At 35.6% G+C, this 18,267-nt stretch overlaps 1 protein-coding gene across 1 annotated transcript; it reads right to left on the reverse strand.

The window, feature by feature from the left end:
• Positions 1 to 1,131: 1,131 nt before the first annotated feature.
• arl5a (ADP-ribosylation factor-like 5A) lies at positions 1,132 to 16,676 on the reverse strand. Its single transcript, NM_001002339.1, is given in 6 exon segments — positions 1,132 to 1,606; positions 4,403 to 4,554; positions 4,644 to 4,727; positions 4,797 to 4,944; positions 7,211 to 7,271; positions 16,323 to 16,676. Coding segments are annotated over 6 exon segments (540 nt in total). The 5' UTR covers positions 16,369 to 16,676; the 3' UTR covers positions 1,132 to 1,557.
• Positions 16,677 to 18,267: the final 1,591 nt, after the last annotated feature.

Consider the following 18,267-nt stretch of genomic DNA (forward strand, 5'->3'; position numbering starts at 1 on the left):
ACTCTCGGTGTGGATCCCAGTTGTTTACATGCACGCTGATAAAATACTCGGCACTCATGCTCTGTTCAACTGGAGTACCAGCCTTTTAAACAGAGGTGTCGGCAGCGAGTTTTGTACAGACAAAACTAAACTTCATATAATATGATGATTATCTTATTTTGACTAGGACTAAGCATGGCTATGAAGCAGAAAAGATGGATAAAGAGTGAGGGAGGTAGGACTTAAAGGCTGATTTATACTTCTGCGTCAAGCGCACGTGTATGCTATGGCGTGGCCTATGTGTAGCCTTCGCTGTGGTTGTCGGTGACGCGCACACCGACGCGCAAAAAATGTAACTACACGTCACAACAACGCATAGCACAAGCTCTGTGATTGGCTGGCTTGGTAGTGCTGATGAGTGTGGGCGGGACTGAGAGCTGCGCGAGCTTGATGGAGTGATTGTTTCCAAGTGCAGAGTTCAGTGAAGGAGCTCTGGATGGAAAGTTTTGTTTTGTGTTAACCTCATGGTTATAGTTATTGCACGTCTGCCAATTCCTGCCTCAAAATGAGCGAGTTTGAACCACTTGTTCATTAAGGAAGCGTTCAGAAAAAACAAAACACCAGTGAAGAAACTAGACACAGAGGAGCATTAACACCTCACTGCCAACTAGCGCTGAAGTATGCACAATAGATGCACAGCTATGTGCGTTGCATGTACTGTGGGTCATGCGGATCACTTGACGCAGAAGTATAAACCAGGCCTAATAATTAATAAGTTCTCAGCCCTGAGCTGGGTCTAAGACAACAGATAACTTTATAAAACATGTTTTTGTATTCTATAAAATTGTCATAATTAATATTCATGCAAATGATTTCTTAGGTGATCTTAGCACATCACTCCAGTTGTGTCTTTCCATTGTCTTCCAGTTACATCTAGGTCTAATTACTGTAGTTATTTTAGAATAATTACATGTCTTCCAATAGGAGTAATAAAAAAACGCAGGGTCACCCTTATTTCTCGGGGGATGAGGGTGTAAACGGGGTGGTTCGCCCAGGGTCCCATTTAAACTAGAACTGCCACTGGTGACAAGTCAAGTCAACCCGCGAAGGCTAATGAGAAAATCTGTAGAGAAGTAAAGTGTGAAGCGTCTGTCATGACAGATAAAAACACTTTATTTTGTTGTATATTACATGAGTGCAGTCTCCGCTTGCATGGTACCGTGCCACCTCAGTCAGAGTCTGCTGCAGGCACAGGGTTAATGAAAATACTGGACTGTTCACACTGGACAACAGCGCCATTTCAGGGAGCCGGAAAGCTGCGAGGCCAGTCAAGGCAGAGTCAAGCACAGAGAAAGAAAGTCCTCTTAGTCCAATGTCTGTGCGCCCCCTGCTATGGCCACTCGTGCAGAAAAACACTGGATTGATGCTGTCTGCGAGTCCCAACTTACTTTAGCGAGTTAGTTGCAGATTGTTTGTTCACAGTTCTCAATAATCGGAAATAAATTAAACGCTGTGGTGAGTCCCCTTCACAGTGAGCGTCCGCCGGCCTCCGCAGAGAGAGCACACTGAGGTCAGAGGTCATCTGACCCGCAGCCGTGACATCATCCATTCTAGACCCTGGCAGAGCCTGCAGGCAGAAAAGACACATTTAACAATGCTCCTTTTTTTCCTTTCTGTAAATCAAACAAAGGAAGCTTTCTGTCGGTCATTCAGGATAAGGCCTCTGAACCTAATGACCTTGGACATGAATTGTGGTGCATTCCTATCGTCTTTCAGTAAATGTTAATGACCTCTCACACTTTTTATTGTGAAATACACAGAAAATATTGAATGTTCCTGTATTTCTGTGCTGAATGGGGTTGGAGAAAAGTTGCTTCTGTAAACTACACAGAGAGCAGTAATGCCAGCCAAAAAGCGGTCCAAAACTTGCCCAAACGCACAAAAAAAGACCAAATATTAGATTAATATTTTATTTATTTTCATCTATTTAAATAGAAATTAACCTAGTTACTTTAACTGTCATAAGTTTAACCATACAGCAACCAACACCAGCCGTCACAGAACCATAACATTAATGGATCACATCAAAACACTACCTTCCCGCACGCACAAAGATAGATAAAAGTGTCATGATAAATCACTGTGTGTTTAAAGCCTCATTGACACCACAAGCGACTGTTTGTTTCAACTTGAGAGTGAGTGACCTCCATTTACGTGAGTGACAGCGACCGTTGGTGACCAGGTAGGTATGTCTCAGCTTGCTCAGAGGCCGGTTGTATTGTCTGTGCTGTAGACCTACACACCCCTTTGTTTGAAGCAGGTCACCACCCAGTGTCAGGCAGCTACAAAGTCACTGTTAGTGTGAATGAGGAATAACTGCAGGGGCTACATGATGCGCATGCACTGAGGGGAGTCAGATTTGTCCAGGGAGTTAGATTCTGATGCAACTTTCCTTCACCCATGCACTGATCAATACTAAATGAATGGAGTAGGAGCACACAGTTATGTTTTGTTAAATAAAATGGATATCAAATTCAAAACCACCCAATCTGGCAACACTGATAGAGAGACGTATTACTCGTACATTACTATAGTACTACACTAAACTAATAATACAATTAACAACATGCAGTGCCCAAAACATTTAGTTAAACAATGTATTTTAGATACAATAATCAAAAATCAAAATCATTTAAAAATAAATAAATATTAATGTTCACTATTTAACTAATTGAATTATTAAATATTAAATGTACATTTTCCACATAAGCAGGCACTCTGCTGCTGTTTGATCTGAGGCATCTATACATACGGATGTAATGATTGACCTGACTCACGATTTGATACAATTCATGACACTAATCTCACGATTCATGATATAACAAAAATTTTTGAAACAAATTTAAGGTTTTTTTTATTTGATTTTTTTTCTTAAATGCAGCACACATTAATATAAAGAAACTAAAACTGTGATTGTGCTGGAACTGGAAATATCAGCATTTCTGTATTTTTAGGCATAAGCTGAGGTCTTTGCACATTTACAATGTCCCCTACTGATGAACAAAGTCTTTCACTGGAGACCGAGATGGCTGGTGTGGGGAGGTAAGCCTTTCCTAAAGCAGAGAGCAGTGTGTACAGAGGTGGTCAATAGGCCCTCTGATCCAGGCGACTGGCCACTGGCATGAAACACTGATTATGAAATGACTAATTATATAGTAGGATTGAGACAGGAGTTGAACGTAATTATGAAGGTAAATAATTAATATTACTTGTGTAATTAACTAGTATAAATATCAGTGTGATACACTTACAAAGAGATAATCTTGAACATTTTTATATATTCAATAATAATAAGCAAATTATTTAAATATGCATGAACTAATTTAAAAAGGAGAGGCTAAAAATAATCTAATACCTGCTTCTGTAAAAACAGATTCCTCTTTCAGTCTGAAAAACATCTTCACACTTTCGCTATGAAAACACGGATGCACCATGTGATCTCTGTAGCATTCGTCGGAGCAAGCAAGCGGTTTGGCTTATTAATACTTTTTTTTCATATAGACTTCAGTGACTAGTTTTTCCACTGTGCTGATGGTTTTGATTGTTGTTTGGTTTCTGATGTGCTGATTATTCTGTTAGTGTAAATAGTGTAAGTTTTGTTAGTTTTAAGTATTTGCACACAGTTTGTGTTTTGTCTGGCGCACCTCACCGCTGTCATTCTAGTCTGCCGCTCCACCTCTTGCTTGCAGCTGATGTGCAGGTAAAGCGAGTTATAAACACAGCGCCCCCTTGGTTTAAACATGCATGACGATTCGTTCTACCAGTTTGAACAGTCACATATTTGAATAAATTTTCAACTGGCTCATGGTGAATTATAACATCCCTATCTATACAGTAATATGCCATGTCTCATCACAATTAAAACTGTCATTTTAATATCACTTCATTTGAACTTTATTCATTTAAAATTGTACCTTTTCTCCTCCCTTTCTACTCCTTGTGCCCTAATCATGTAAAAAACTAAATCTAAAGCAAAAACAATGTCATATTTTTGACATTTATTACAAGTTATTTTGAGACATTAACGAATGAGGGACAGGAGTCGCTGCGCTCCTCATGGAACACTTACTACACCAACACAGAGGTAGATGTCCTGAGATATGATTTATTTTCTTATTGCTACTTATAATTGTCTACTTAAAACTAATAAAGATGTGAGAATTCAGCTTAGTCATGTAACTGGAAACACAAGATCTTGTCTATATTTGTCAGCAACATTCAGATATATGATGACTCATCATTTCTATCAAGCAACATGACTAGAACTGCAGACATGTACACAATCTGTGAAGCATTATATCATGTCGATTGTCATAAAATATAATTGGACCTTTACATGCATGTGTTTATTTCATAAGCTTACCCTTCTCCGGTGAGGGCACAGCATGCCTGAATGTGCCACTGATGGTCTTTGACAGAAGTCAGCTGAAGACTCTGAGAAATCTCAGCTACAGTCAAACAGCCCTTCACGTCTTGCTTGTTAGCGAATATCAACAAACCAGCTTTTTTCAGATCCTAATAATAAGAAATAAGGAAGTGAAATCAAATGTTGTCTGAGCAGACAAGAAAAAAAAAACATACTAATGCCTTTGACATATACTGGCCTCGTGAGCTAACATCCTGTAGAGCTCCTCTCTGGTCACGGAGATCCTCTCTCGGTCAGTGCTGTCCACCACCACGATCACAAACTGCACACAAGAGACACATGTTAAGGAGACATTCCCTTCACCCTTTCAGAGAGATCTCAGGACATCTACCTCTGTGTTGGTGTAGTAAGTGTTCCATGAGGAGCGCAGCGACTCCTGTCCTCCAATGTCCCACATGAGGAAGTGTGTATTGTTCACCACAATCTCTTCCACATTGCTGCCTATGGTGGGTGAAGTGTGGACCACCTCATTCATAGAGCTGGAGATATGAGAGAGAGAGAGATTGTTGAATTTATTGCCATCAGCTTCTCTGGCTAGTTCAATTTCAAAACCAAATCAAATTTACAACATTTCATCACTTTTCTCTAATAATTTATATACATATATAACAATAAAAAAACATCAACAGCAATGATTATTACACAAGATAAAAATCTAAAACAGTTAATAAAGGTTTGGAGATGACAAACAGTGACTTGTCAGAGCCAGCTACTATGGCTGTTTTAATGGCAAGAAATGTATAGTGAAGTTGAATTATATATATATATTTTTTTTTTCATTTATTAGGGATTCTCCGATCAGGATTTTTTATGAGCTAATACAGAGTACAGATTACTTATCATGGTGATCAGCCAATACAGAGTACCAATTGAGATGCTTCAAGCTTTATATAACTTTAACACTGCATAAAGCACATTTTTCCTTTAACTATGATACTTGAGTGGAGATCTCTACTTTCCTAAGAGAATAAATGAAGGATGTGGCATACAATCCCTTAAACACATCTCTTATAACCATTTAGCGTGGACACGTCATGGTTAGAAGCTGCTTTACAGAAAATAATAGATTAAACAGATAAAATTTTGGTAAGGGAAATGACTGACAATAGAATTTGGAAAGATTGCAAATGACGGAAGAATAATTCAATATATCTCAATGTAAAAAAAGTTTGGAGCGCACATTTAATGCGCAAGAAGTTAAAATGGATCTTCCTTTGCTTGTAAACCTGAAAACAGACACTTTCAATCGGTTCATGTGATCGGCCAGATTACCGATCAATTCATAAAATGTGATTGTTGGCCGATACCGATCTCCAGCCAATCAATTGGAGCATGCCTACTATTTATTTTTGCTAAAAACTCTAAAACTGTATTTGGTTTAACAGTGTGAAAAGTGAATAGAAGAAATGCTCACAGCACAATCTAATAGAACACGCTTCATAGACAAAGTACTTTTGCAAAAAGAACATGAGGGACTGGGCGATTTGGCCTAATGAAAACCACGATTAACTAATCATTGTTATTCAATTATTACGATTATTTAATTTAATTTTTTGCCTTCATAGTTCACTGACAGGTTTTTTACGGTAAATACGCTCACATAGTACAATTGAGGGATTTTTTGAATGAAGGACGAGTTACTTGATTTTAAAATAATTGATTGAAACGCACACTATCTACTGTTAATGATTATTTATTGAACATCAATATTGAACAACTGAAATTAAACTAAAATAAAAATTTGCCTAAAACCAAGTCACTTTTTTTATAAAAAAAAGTGAAAATAAATAAGCAGTGTATTTGTGAGCTCGCAAAAATTGTGTGTACTAACAGAGGAAATCAGAGTTTAAGCAAAGACATTTGCACGCTCGTATTACATGCATCGTTTTTAACTTGTAATACTTCACTCACGACATTTTTCAATCAAATAACACCATAGAGATCAGATGTGGCTACAAAGTGCTGAACATTGTTCAGTTCAACGGGGTCACGTGACTCAGTAGGGAAAGTAAGCAACAAAAAAAAAAATTTGACCTGGAAAAATTTGATCGATTATAGGTTCTGAATGTCAATTTCGATTACTTTTCGATTGATCGCCCAGCCCTACCTAGTACTAAAAACTTGTGTGTCATCATGGAGTGACCAACTCTACAGTGGGTATAAACGGTCTGGTTCCACAAGTTGAAAAATTTATGGAGGTGTCTTTTTCTGGCATTGGCATTATTTTCATTGCGTTTTCTCCTTTTGTGCATATCCCATTCTCTTTGCTGTTTGCTATTAACATATAGACAATTAACTGATATTAAGTGCAAAGGAGGTACATGACATATTTTCAGGTTTGTCAACAGCTATGTTTCCATCCAACAAATGCTAATTAACTTTATGCACAAAAATGCAATATCACATAAAAGACGTCTGAATAAAGCAACGTTTCCATCCGAGTCAAAAAGCACAAAACTGGCACCAACTTCCTGTTTTACACTTTGAATTTTCATTGTTTTTTGATGTCCAAAAGGTTTCAAATATTAAGAAAAAATATTATGATAGCTGGTATAACATCAAGCTGTGATTAAATCACTTCTTGTTACAAATATAAAATAATTTTAAAAATAAGCAGGAAATGTTCATGGGCCAATGACATCACCACATTGAAATGGTCAATACAGTATACTATATGTATTACATGTACTCATTTGCTATATTTTATTATACTGAGATTAAGAATGGACTAGCTGCAATACTTACAACTGATAAAGTATGGTGGTCTTTCCTGCATTGTCCAGCCCAACAATAATGACCTTGTGTTCTGGGGGAAAACAGGAAAACAATTCAATGTTTCAGTAAACACTTCACATCATATCAAACAATGCAGTCAACCACCTTTCATTTTGACAGTGGTTAAATAAATAGAACACATACGCGTGTATATACCAGTATTTAAATGCATCATCATACCAATGCGTAATTTTATACAGTAACTCAAGCATAAAGGGGACTGTCAAGCCCTTCTTACAAAAGGAAGAACTGAAATCTGCCAATCCCACGCAGTAAAAAGCAATAAGTTTCAAACTTGCCTTAAGCTGGAGGTAGAAGAAACTAATCCAGTTCCTGTCCTTAAAACAACTTTTTTTTTTTTACTTCCCACATTAATCACAAACAATGCTGTAAGAGATTATGCACCAAAGGTTACCAAAAGAGCATGTCTGACAAAGAACTGACATTAAGAAGACTCATTTTGGTCAAATGCACCCATTTACATGAACAATTTTGTTAATGTAGGCCAGGTGAAATGATCCACAGCTGACTTGGAATGGACTAAATAAAAGAAACAGAAATGGACTATATAGACTTTAACATCATGATAATTAAGTCATGCAACACATTCAAAAACCACTCTTACATTGAAAGCAACTGCATGAGAAGAATGACTCTGGATAGGGCTGTTTGCATCTGCAAAAACTTCAAAGGAATCAGAGAGTAGATGACGTGGTGACACCTATGGGTGTGTAAAGGTGGCCAAATAGTTCCCACAAAAGAACACAATGCTTAGTTGCAAGAGGATTTTGCATAGGCTACTATAATTTATCATGCATGACAATGAACAACAAGCATATTGTAGAGCTAATGCAAATATCTCAATGGAATTGAACTGACTGCTACATGCAAAAATAGTCAGCATTTCTTTTTTTTCTTTTTTTTTTGCATCCCAGATGCCAAAATGGACCCAATAAAGACAGGTTTTATACAAATCACATTATGGGCTCTTTTGGACGGTACTTTTTAAAAACACTTTACTTTGTTGTAATAAACGAAATTCTAATTTGTCTATAACCAGCATTCACAAATAATAATATGAAACATTTAAAATCTGGCTAAGACTCATATTTGCTAAAAATGACAAGACAAAAACATTAGTTAATCATTCACTTGTTTAACATGATAACTCAGTAATATAAATAGTAGGATATAAGTAGTAATATTTATTCTAAGGTCATAAATGAAAAGACGTCCTTAAAATGATTAATGTGCGAAACGAATCAGAGAATGCAGAATAAATGAGAGAAAAGACTACTTCTTTTCTCTTGAACAGAATGAAGAAAAAGCTGTAACTAGAACACACTGCAGTGAGTCAGTACCTGCATGAGGTATTCAAGTACATTCAGACACACCCATTCATGTGTTGGAGAATGACTCACAAGTATGCACACTAGCTAGACCACTGTCCTTGCTTAGCTTGAGGTAGAGACAGATCACTAAACATCAATATGTACAATGTCTTGTCCAATATTTAGCTATTTCATTAGAGAATTATATATATATATATATATATATATATATATATATATATATATATATATATATATATATATATATATATATATATATAATCTTCCCAGCAAAACAAAACTTTGGCCCCATTCAAATGCATGTCAGGAACACTTGTTCACACTTATGTCAACATGCTATTGTGTTCGAATTTGTCAAGATGTACAATGTGACAACACAAAAACGTAATGTCTGTAGACATCACTTTTTCATGAGAACTCAATGCAACACAAGTACTTGAAGGTATTGTGGGCAGGGTGATTTAGGCAAAATATGGTATTGCAGTATCTTAATTAGTCTTTTAAACATTCCTTCATTCATTTTCTTGTCGGCTTAGTCCCTTTATTAATCTGGGGTCACCACAGCGGAATGAACCGCCAACTTATACAGCAGGTTTTTACGCAGTGGATGCCCTTCCAGCCGCAACCCATCTCTGGGAAACAACCACACACACATTCACACACACTACGGACAATTTAGCCAACCCAATTCACCTGTACCGCATGTCTTTGGACTGTGGGGGAAACCGCAGGCAGGGAGAACATGCAAACTTCACACAGAAACACCAACTGAGCCGAGGTTCGAACCAGCGACCCTCTTGCTGTGAGGCTACAGCACTACCTACTGTGCCACTGCCTCGCCCCGTCTTTTTAACAGATAATGCAATTTTTTTTGCCATATTATATGCATACTCATACCAAATTCAATTACATTTCTGAGATTTCAATTCTTATAAAAAGGTTAAAAAAAGTTTTTAAAAAGGGTATAAAAAAAGGTAAAACATTTTTATGAAACCTTTATTATATGATATTAGTTGCCATAAACAGACAGAAAAATGTGAATGCTTTAACATGCAACACTTGTCGGATGTTTAATGAGCACAATGTTAAGAACACAGTATAGCCAAATATCTAACCTTTAGAGCAGTAATTTATTATTCTATTTTTCTGAACGCTAACAAAGACAATCACATAATAAACTGTATGCTTTGATGAACTCATTTGAGCACCTACAGCAAGTATTTAATTCGTAACATTAAATAACTGATTCAAAAATGCAGAAATTTACATTTAAATTTAGCAGGCTTGCAATTGAAGAGGTATTCAGTGACTCAACAAAAAGATGCAATAAACACAAGTTATACATATATATACAGGCCACACACGATAAATGCGCTATATATACACAACAAATGACATTACAATTATACAAAGTAACTTGTCTGTGCTAATAGAATTTAGAAATGGATTTGCTATTGAATTTGCATACGCTTTACAAAAGAGCAAAAAAAGTAAGTTAATGGAAACCATGTGGATGGTGTAATAATCAACATGTTTTCACGTGCACGTTGTTTTGGTGCTTTTTCACACACTTCCCATACACATTAGTTCAGTAGGCAGAGAGCAGGGGTCCGTTCTTCGTACCTCGCTTAAATGATCTAAGATGATTTGGCAGATGCTGGATCTTTTAATCTTGATAACTGACCTCTCTCTAATTTGGTTCTTCAAACAAGTTCGCGAATCAGATTAGAATGTCTGGATGAACTGATCTGAGATCGCTGCGTGTGTTGTGAAGGACAGATCTGTCGATCCTCGAAATCATGATCAGCAATGCCATGATTGGCTGACGGCACAGCAGCGTAATGACATCATCTGATTAATATTCAATTATCCATGCAAGCAAAATTACATCAAATTAGCAGTAAACCGTTTGTTAAATATGACATGCAAAAACTTTCCACATTTGTTGTGAACTGCAGGCTTTACACTTGTGTCAAGAGTATTCATCATGTATTTCAATGCATATCAATGTATTTAGTTCTACATTTAGAAAAGATTTTCTTTATTATAGTAGCCGGTTTATTAATCACTTTATGGAATAACTGGATGTTTACAAAAGCATTTTGATTTTGTGAAAGGCGTCTGCAACTTTTGTAAAGCATCAAATCACTGGCATATTAACTGCCAAAACATGTTTACAACTGTATTAATGTATTATTTATTGTTTCAAAAGTCACATATTCTGCATTTCTATTATCATACACAATTTGTACTAAAGCGATCTAAAAAGTTCATATCAATAAGTTTTCTCTTTGCACCACCAGGTGGCAGTCTTTGTACTTTTATTTCGGGGGTGCAGATTGCATAAGTTTTATTAATATATATAACTTTATTTATTTTATTAATAACTATAACTTTATATATATATATATATATATAGTTAAAATATATTTACTATTTTCCCAAGTGTATACAACTACTGTAAGAAAATATCAGAATTCGGTACATACTTTCTCTATTATCTTTGCATGCACTGAGCCGATCTAATCCTGTTTATATGATTTGAACCTGCTTCCGATCAGGTTTGAGCTAGCAGAACTGTTGCTATGAAAACAACTCTCGGATCAGCTTTGAAAAACGAAACGATCCTGGATCATGTCAAATCGTCAATATCCAAATCCAGCTAACTGAGTAATCCACGTACGAAGAACGGACCCCAGGTGGTGTTTTGTAGCTGTAGAGTGTTTATACTATAAAAGCCACCCAATATTATGAGTTTATGAAAGTTGACAAGAGTGGAACATTTTAAACCCAGTTTAAAACTGTATTTAGCAAAATGCACTCATGATTGGATTGGCAAAAAAAATCATCTTGATGTGGCAGGTGTAAACACGACCTTTAAAGCTGATGACACTCAAGAGTCTGAGGTTGATGTAATCATGTCAGCCAGCATTTAAAAAGCGTCCAAAGGTTAAGTATTGTAAAGATGTGTTTTAGTAGAACTTCAAAACATTTTTTTTCAATTCCCTGTCTTCACAAGAAAAATATATATGCTAAGTACTCTCATGTATTAAAAAATGTGGCAAAATGGGACACACATGGGGTGTATCAAATTCATATGCAGCAGTGTTAACTTGCAGATATAAAGAGGCGGTTGAAGTCACATGATTCCTGATCTCTCTTTGAGCTCATAAAGACATCGGGAGGTCTCAACAATACACTTATATCCAAGCACTTTCTAAATGTCTTACATTTAATAAAGAAAAGTTGCTAGGCATAAAACATAAACATATTTTTGTTGAGTTTTCTTCACTTGTTGAATGTACAATTATATACATTCACATACAGTAGAGTAAAATAAGCTTTTACTGTTTTGCAAAAACAATGCAATACCATAGGTATGTGTATTGTCTGACCATTCTGGTTATGCTGAAAAAATAAATCGGCATTTAAAACCAGCCTGGCAACTTCAGCTTGACATTAGGAAGATTTGTAGAAGTTACAGCATCAGTTTTTTCATACCTCTGAATTTTATTTTTATTTTTTTTGCAAAGAACAAACAAATACATGACTAATTAATGTGATAATGCACCACAAAGTTGACAATTAAAACAGACAAAGCTAGCTGATTTGGATGACATCTTCAGTTTCAACTTTAAAGAAATCTTATTTTCAAAGTTTGGATGTTTCATACATGGCGAGAGTTTCATAACCTGCACAACAAAGAACATTAAACTCAGGAATAAAAAAGCAAGAAAATCAAAGGCATACAAAGCATGCACGGAGCAAGGATTTCAGTTCTAATCATTCAGCCTGTGTGTGATTATATCTTATCATGTCTACCTTTTCCACAAATCGTTTTGAAAGAATGTATTCACTTTTTGTGTGCCAGTAATGCAGTGTGATGAAATCAACAACAAAAATGTGGATTTAGGCTGAAAGACTAACATTGATTTTTCTTTGAATGCTTGGAGTGAATTTTCTTCAGCAAGGCTGCATCAAGAAAGTGGCAGTAAATATGTTTGTAATGTTTCAAAAGATATTATTTTTATATCATGGATCAAATAAATTCTTCTTGATTTGCGGATGCACACATGTTTATGTTGGAAAACAAAAATAAAATGAAGATACAAGAGTGTGTCAGGGAACCCCAAAAGGTTTATAGATTGTTTATTAGATTTTTTGAAGATACACTTCCACTGCAGAATCATCTCAATCGACCTAACATTATAAATTCTTTACAAATAGAAATATTTAAGTCATCTGGTGAAACTGTATTCAAATCGTAAAATAAAATAAAAAATTTATATATATCGCAATGCTAGATTTTTTAGCGCCAACATCCAAGCATGTTACAGACCTGAACAGTGCATTGGCTTTACTTTAAATCCAAAGAAAAGAAAGATCTCCAAAGATGCCTTTTCGAGTTGTAACGAAATCTGGGTTTTTGAAACTAATGAAGACAGAAGTAGTCAATGATTTGTTTTAATTATTTATACTGACATCTTTACTGTTCCACAGTACTTTATATGTTTCTCAAAATAAAATAGATTGTGTTCAGTTGTGTTACCCCAACCTTTAAAAAGAACTTATTTTAGAGCTGTCACCACAATAGCGTGAAACTAGGGATGCTTGTTAATTTTCCTAACCGATAACCGCTGCTGGTTAACCTATTATTAACGGTTAACCGGCCAGATTAATAATAAAAAAAAATTAACTGCCATTCTATTTTTGACATCTTAACTTTTACTACTAGAGCATTTAATAGTTTTATTTTTTACATATTAGTAATGCATTAATTTGCAAATTATGTTTTATCATTAATCTAGCTAAAAAAAGAAAGCCTCAATTTAGTGCGGAGTTATTATTATGAAAAAAAAAAAAAAAACGAGTAAATCTATGGTTTTGTTTAATTCATTGAGTATGCTATTTTAAAAATGAACCTTTTATAAGAACTATTAATAACTGTAATTTTCCAAATGGAAAAAATCATGCCTTGTTGGTTGTACACTATATCATCAAAACTTTGCATTTATGAGTACCGCAGAGAACGCTGATGGAGAGAAAACCTCGACACTCCTGCTTGTGAACGGCTTGTTTGCAAAGCATTGATTGGACATTTCAGAAAGTTTGCGGATTCTATCTCCACTTGTGTGAAGAGACCAGGGTGTTTATGATGCAGATTCAGGACAGAGGCAATCACCATCAGCGCTTGGCATCATCTTGTCTGTGTCAAACTGTGACCAAAAAAATACTTTTCGGTCCTTTCATTCTGCTTCTCTGCCAAATACATCTGTAGTTGCACGTGTTACCGCCCGGCAAGCTAACAAATATACAGTATGTTGCACATTTATGCAGCAAAACTTAAAAAATAAAAAATAAACAATTATATTTCTAACCATTTAACTGATTACATTAATCAAAACGTTAAACCATGATATTTTTATCCATGGCTATCATACCGTCAGAATCTTACCGGCCCATGCCTAGTCTATTCATTGGGAATCCTGAAAAAATAACACAATTTTTACCAAAATACTACACACAGATAATACTAAAGAATGATTCTTGAGCAACAAATTAACATAAGAAACATTTCCGAAATGTAACACAGAATACTGGAGTAATGGCTGCTGACAATTCAGCTCTGCCTGTACTGGAATATATTTAAAATATATTAAACTAGACAAAAACTATTTTAATTAGTAAATATTTCACTATAACAGTTTTAATCAAATAAATTGAGTTGTTAAGTATTCGAGTCTTTTAAAGAAAGAAAAAAAACTGCTGACCCCAAACCTTTAAACAACATTGTAATCAGCTATTTTTAAGAATTGAACTAGTACTAAAGACTATTACTATAAACCAAAAATAGATAAAAGAGATGTGTCTGACTGCACACAACACTCTCCAACGCTCACATTACCAAGCTCAAGCCCAGCACAATGATCTGTTCAGATAATGAGTAAGGTGAGAACGGAGAGAAATGTTCCACTGGGTTATGTTGCAGATTGCACACGCTCAGTACGTCACACGCTGATGTGCAAGTCCTTCAAACAAGAATATGCTTTATGGACATCCCGCAGCATTTATAATAAATGAGAGACCACTGGCTATCACATGGATGTGTGTAACGAGTAATGCTGACACAAATTCCACCGCTTTGAGGATTACACCAGAGTCAGAGATGCACAGTGCTGTAAAATGCCCAGCCTGCACAACCACAGGGCAAAGAGGCACAAATGATCTGCCTTAAAAAAGCAAAGAGTGCTGCAATGGCTGTTTCGCTTTTCAATTCAGACCTACTGAAGCTAAAGCAGGTTAATCTATTCTCAATGCTGATAACTGGCTATCCCTGTTTAGATGAGCTGTGGTTTATCAATGACAAAGTATATAATATCAAAGATAGTATAGGAGAATAAAATAAATATATTAAAAGAAAGAAAAAATCTTCCACTGAAATCCAAATGAAAACAATAAGTTGTTTTCTAGGCAAGGGCCGGTATAAGATTCATGAGGTATTATAAACTGAACCTTCACAAACAAAATCTGGGGACACAGATTTATTTTTCATCTTATGAAAAGGGGCATAATATAGCAGGCAAAATAAGTATTGAACACATCACCGTTTTTTCTCAGAAAACATGTTTCTAAAAGTGCAGCTGACTTGGAATTTTCACCAGATGTCAGTAGCTTACCAAAGTAATCCGTATATACAAATAAAACAAAACTAGATTGTTTAGAAAATAAGTTGTGTGCAATTCAATGAAAAGATACAGGGGGAAACATTGAACACATGAAGAAAAGTAGATGTAAAGGTGCATGGAAAGCCCAGACAAAACCTTAACTTTTCCAAACCGTAATATACCTTGAAAAGGACTATCATCCCATGAGGCTATGGTAAATTATAATTATATGCAGTAATGGTGAATTATAAATAGATTTTCACTTTTAATTAAATGCTATTTCTGCACTGTGCTTTAAAAGATATCTGTTCTCACTTCTTTGTTCTGATCAATTAATGTATTTTCGCTTTTAAAGCAAATATATGTTTAGGGTTCTTGTATTGATAAATGACAAAAACACTCAGAAGAAGTACATTTTAAGTTGTTTTGTGGAACAGTAAAGTGAAAACTACACAATTGATAGTGCCAAGAACCAAAACTTCATGATGCCACAGACGAACATCTTCATTCTCAAAAACCTTTCTTTAAATAAACTTTTTTAAATACAAGAATTCTTTAATAAAAAATCTTTTTTACACTGTTAAAAACCCTTGTGAGGAATAAAAAGCTTCCATGATGGATGTCAAGTGTTGTTTATGGGAAACATTAAATAACCTTTATTTTTAGGAGTGTATAGTTACTAAATTTTACATCGGAACTATACAAGCGTCCCACAGGACTCGACATGTAACTTACTGTAAGCTAAATGAGGGAAAAATAACGACATCAGAGCTCCATCCTCCATAAACAGAGACCGAGTCTCACAGCAGCAGACGAATGCTGTCAGTCGCAGTTTAACTAATACATTTTCGAAATCTTTGAAATATAATGCCAGGCAATATTTCCCTCTGACACATGTATATATGAAACATGTTTGTAATCACTAAAGTCGTGCATAATACGCGCGAGCATCGCTGTTTTAAAGCGAAACTACAGTAGCAGGTTAGCAGACACTTGTTAGCTAACTAATATATCCACATATAGGACATAACCAAATTGTGTTTTAAAATATTCTATCTCACGTACCTTGGTGGTTGAAAAGCCTCCATAACTTAGTGAAAATGATTCCCATCGCTGATGTCCGGCCTCGGGCAACACCACCCAGCAGCAGGGACTGAAAATCTATCTGCTAGCCAGCTAAGCTAACGATCCGCTTCAGTGCGAAACAGTGCTCTCCGTAACAGTTATTCACTCCTTTAACATCCTCCTGCGGATGGTGTCCATGTCTCGTGAGGATGGGGTTTGTGAATACTGCATCATTTCAGCGCTGTCATGTCTGCAGGAGACTGAAATGAGGGCGTTCATTGGGCTCTGCGGCAGAGTCGAGTCGAGCTTCTGTCTGCGTGCCACTGTGGCCTCTGCCGCAAACACTCACTGAGCTCAATCAAAGCGGCGAAGACACAACAGCCACGCAACACACACCGGAAGTCTCTCTGGTCGTGTCTCAAACACAGGTCTCAAATCCTACCTAGACTGCGTGGTAGTTCTGCGCCTGAACAGCGTTTAAATTGTTCGCCAGTTGTTGAGATGTTTAAAAATGTCGTCTAGCTAGGGAGCTAGGTGTGTGTCTTGAGTAACAGCCACGCACTCTCACTGACAGCGTCGTCGACTGATACTAGAGATAGTATTTCTGACCAAACATGTCTAGTAGGGGTTTTCAAGCCGGACTCTTTGGAAATGTTTTGGAGAAAATAATTAAATTGTAAATCACACACACACAAAATAATAATACAAAATAAATAAATAAATGACTAAAAGCAACCAAGAAGCAAGCACATAAAACAGAATTAAACTATTAAATTTTTCATCCATTAATTTTTCCTTCAGCTTAGTCCTTTTATTCGCCACAGCAGAATGAACCACCTACTTAAATTAACAATAAATAAATTCTTTTTTTTTTTGTAAATAGCGCCTTTCTAGACACATATAACGAAATTAAGCTATTAAATTATTCATCCATTCATTTTCCTTCAGCTTAGTCCTTTTATTCACCACAGCAGAATGAACCACATACTTAAATAAACAATAAATAAATTCTTTTTTTTTTTTTTTGTAAATAGCGCCTTTCTAGACACCCAAGTTCGCCTGTTTTCAACATTCTTCAAAATATCTCCTTTTGTGTTCAACAGAAAAACTCAAACTGCTCTGGAACAAGTCAAGAGTGATTAAATATGGCAGGATAGTATTTTTTGGTGGGTGTACATTAACAATTCCATTAACTCCACTTTCTTTAAAGGATAGTTCGCCCAAACATTTACTCACCGTTTACTCTCCCTCAAGAGTTTCCAAACCTTTATAAGCTTCTTTTTTTCTGTTGAGCACACAAGAACATAATTTAAAGAAAAATAAAAACAGGTAACAATTGACATTCTTTGTAGGAATAACAAAAAACATGGAAGTCAATGGTTACCATTTCCCAGCATTCTTCAAAATATCTTCTTTTTGGCTTAACAGGAAAAAAAAAGAAGCTTATAACGGTTTGGAAAATCTTGAAGGAAAGTAGTGCGTAATTGATAGGGTGAATATCCCTTTAGGAAAGCGGTGTTAATGGAATTGTTCATTTTGAGCAGTTTAAGTTTTTCTGTTGAACATAAAAAGGGATATTTTGAAGACTGTTGAAAACCGGTAAATATTGACATCCATAGTGGGAAATTCAAACATGATGGAAGTCTATGGTTCCTGGTTTCCAACATTCTTCAGCATATAAAAAGATCTGAATCAAGTCAAGTTAAAGTAAATGTGATTAAATAATGACAGAATTTTCATCTTGGGGTAAACTATGCCAAAATGAATCAAAGTAGTATAGAAAAGGTGAAGTGTTAGTAAATGACTTTTCAAAGTCTTCAGTTTTGAATGAACTATCAGTGTAACTGTTTGATAGGTCTAACAAATGTTGTTACGTGATATAGCTTAATTTCAAATACTATAATAATTATTTAGTAAAAGTGGCAAGTTTTTAATTTCATACATC

This window comes from Danio rerio, chromosome 9 (assembly GCF_049306965.1).
Source record: "Danio rerio strain Tuebingen ecotype United States chromosome 9, GRCz12tu, whole genome shotgun sequence".
NCBI classification, from domain to species: Eukaryota; Metazoa; Chordata; class Actinopteri; order Cypriniformes; family Danionidae; genus Danio; species Danio rerio.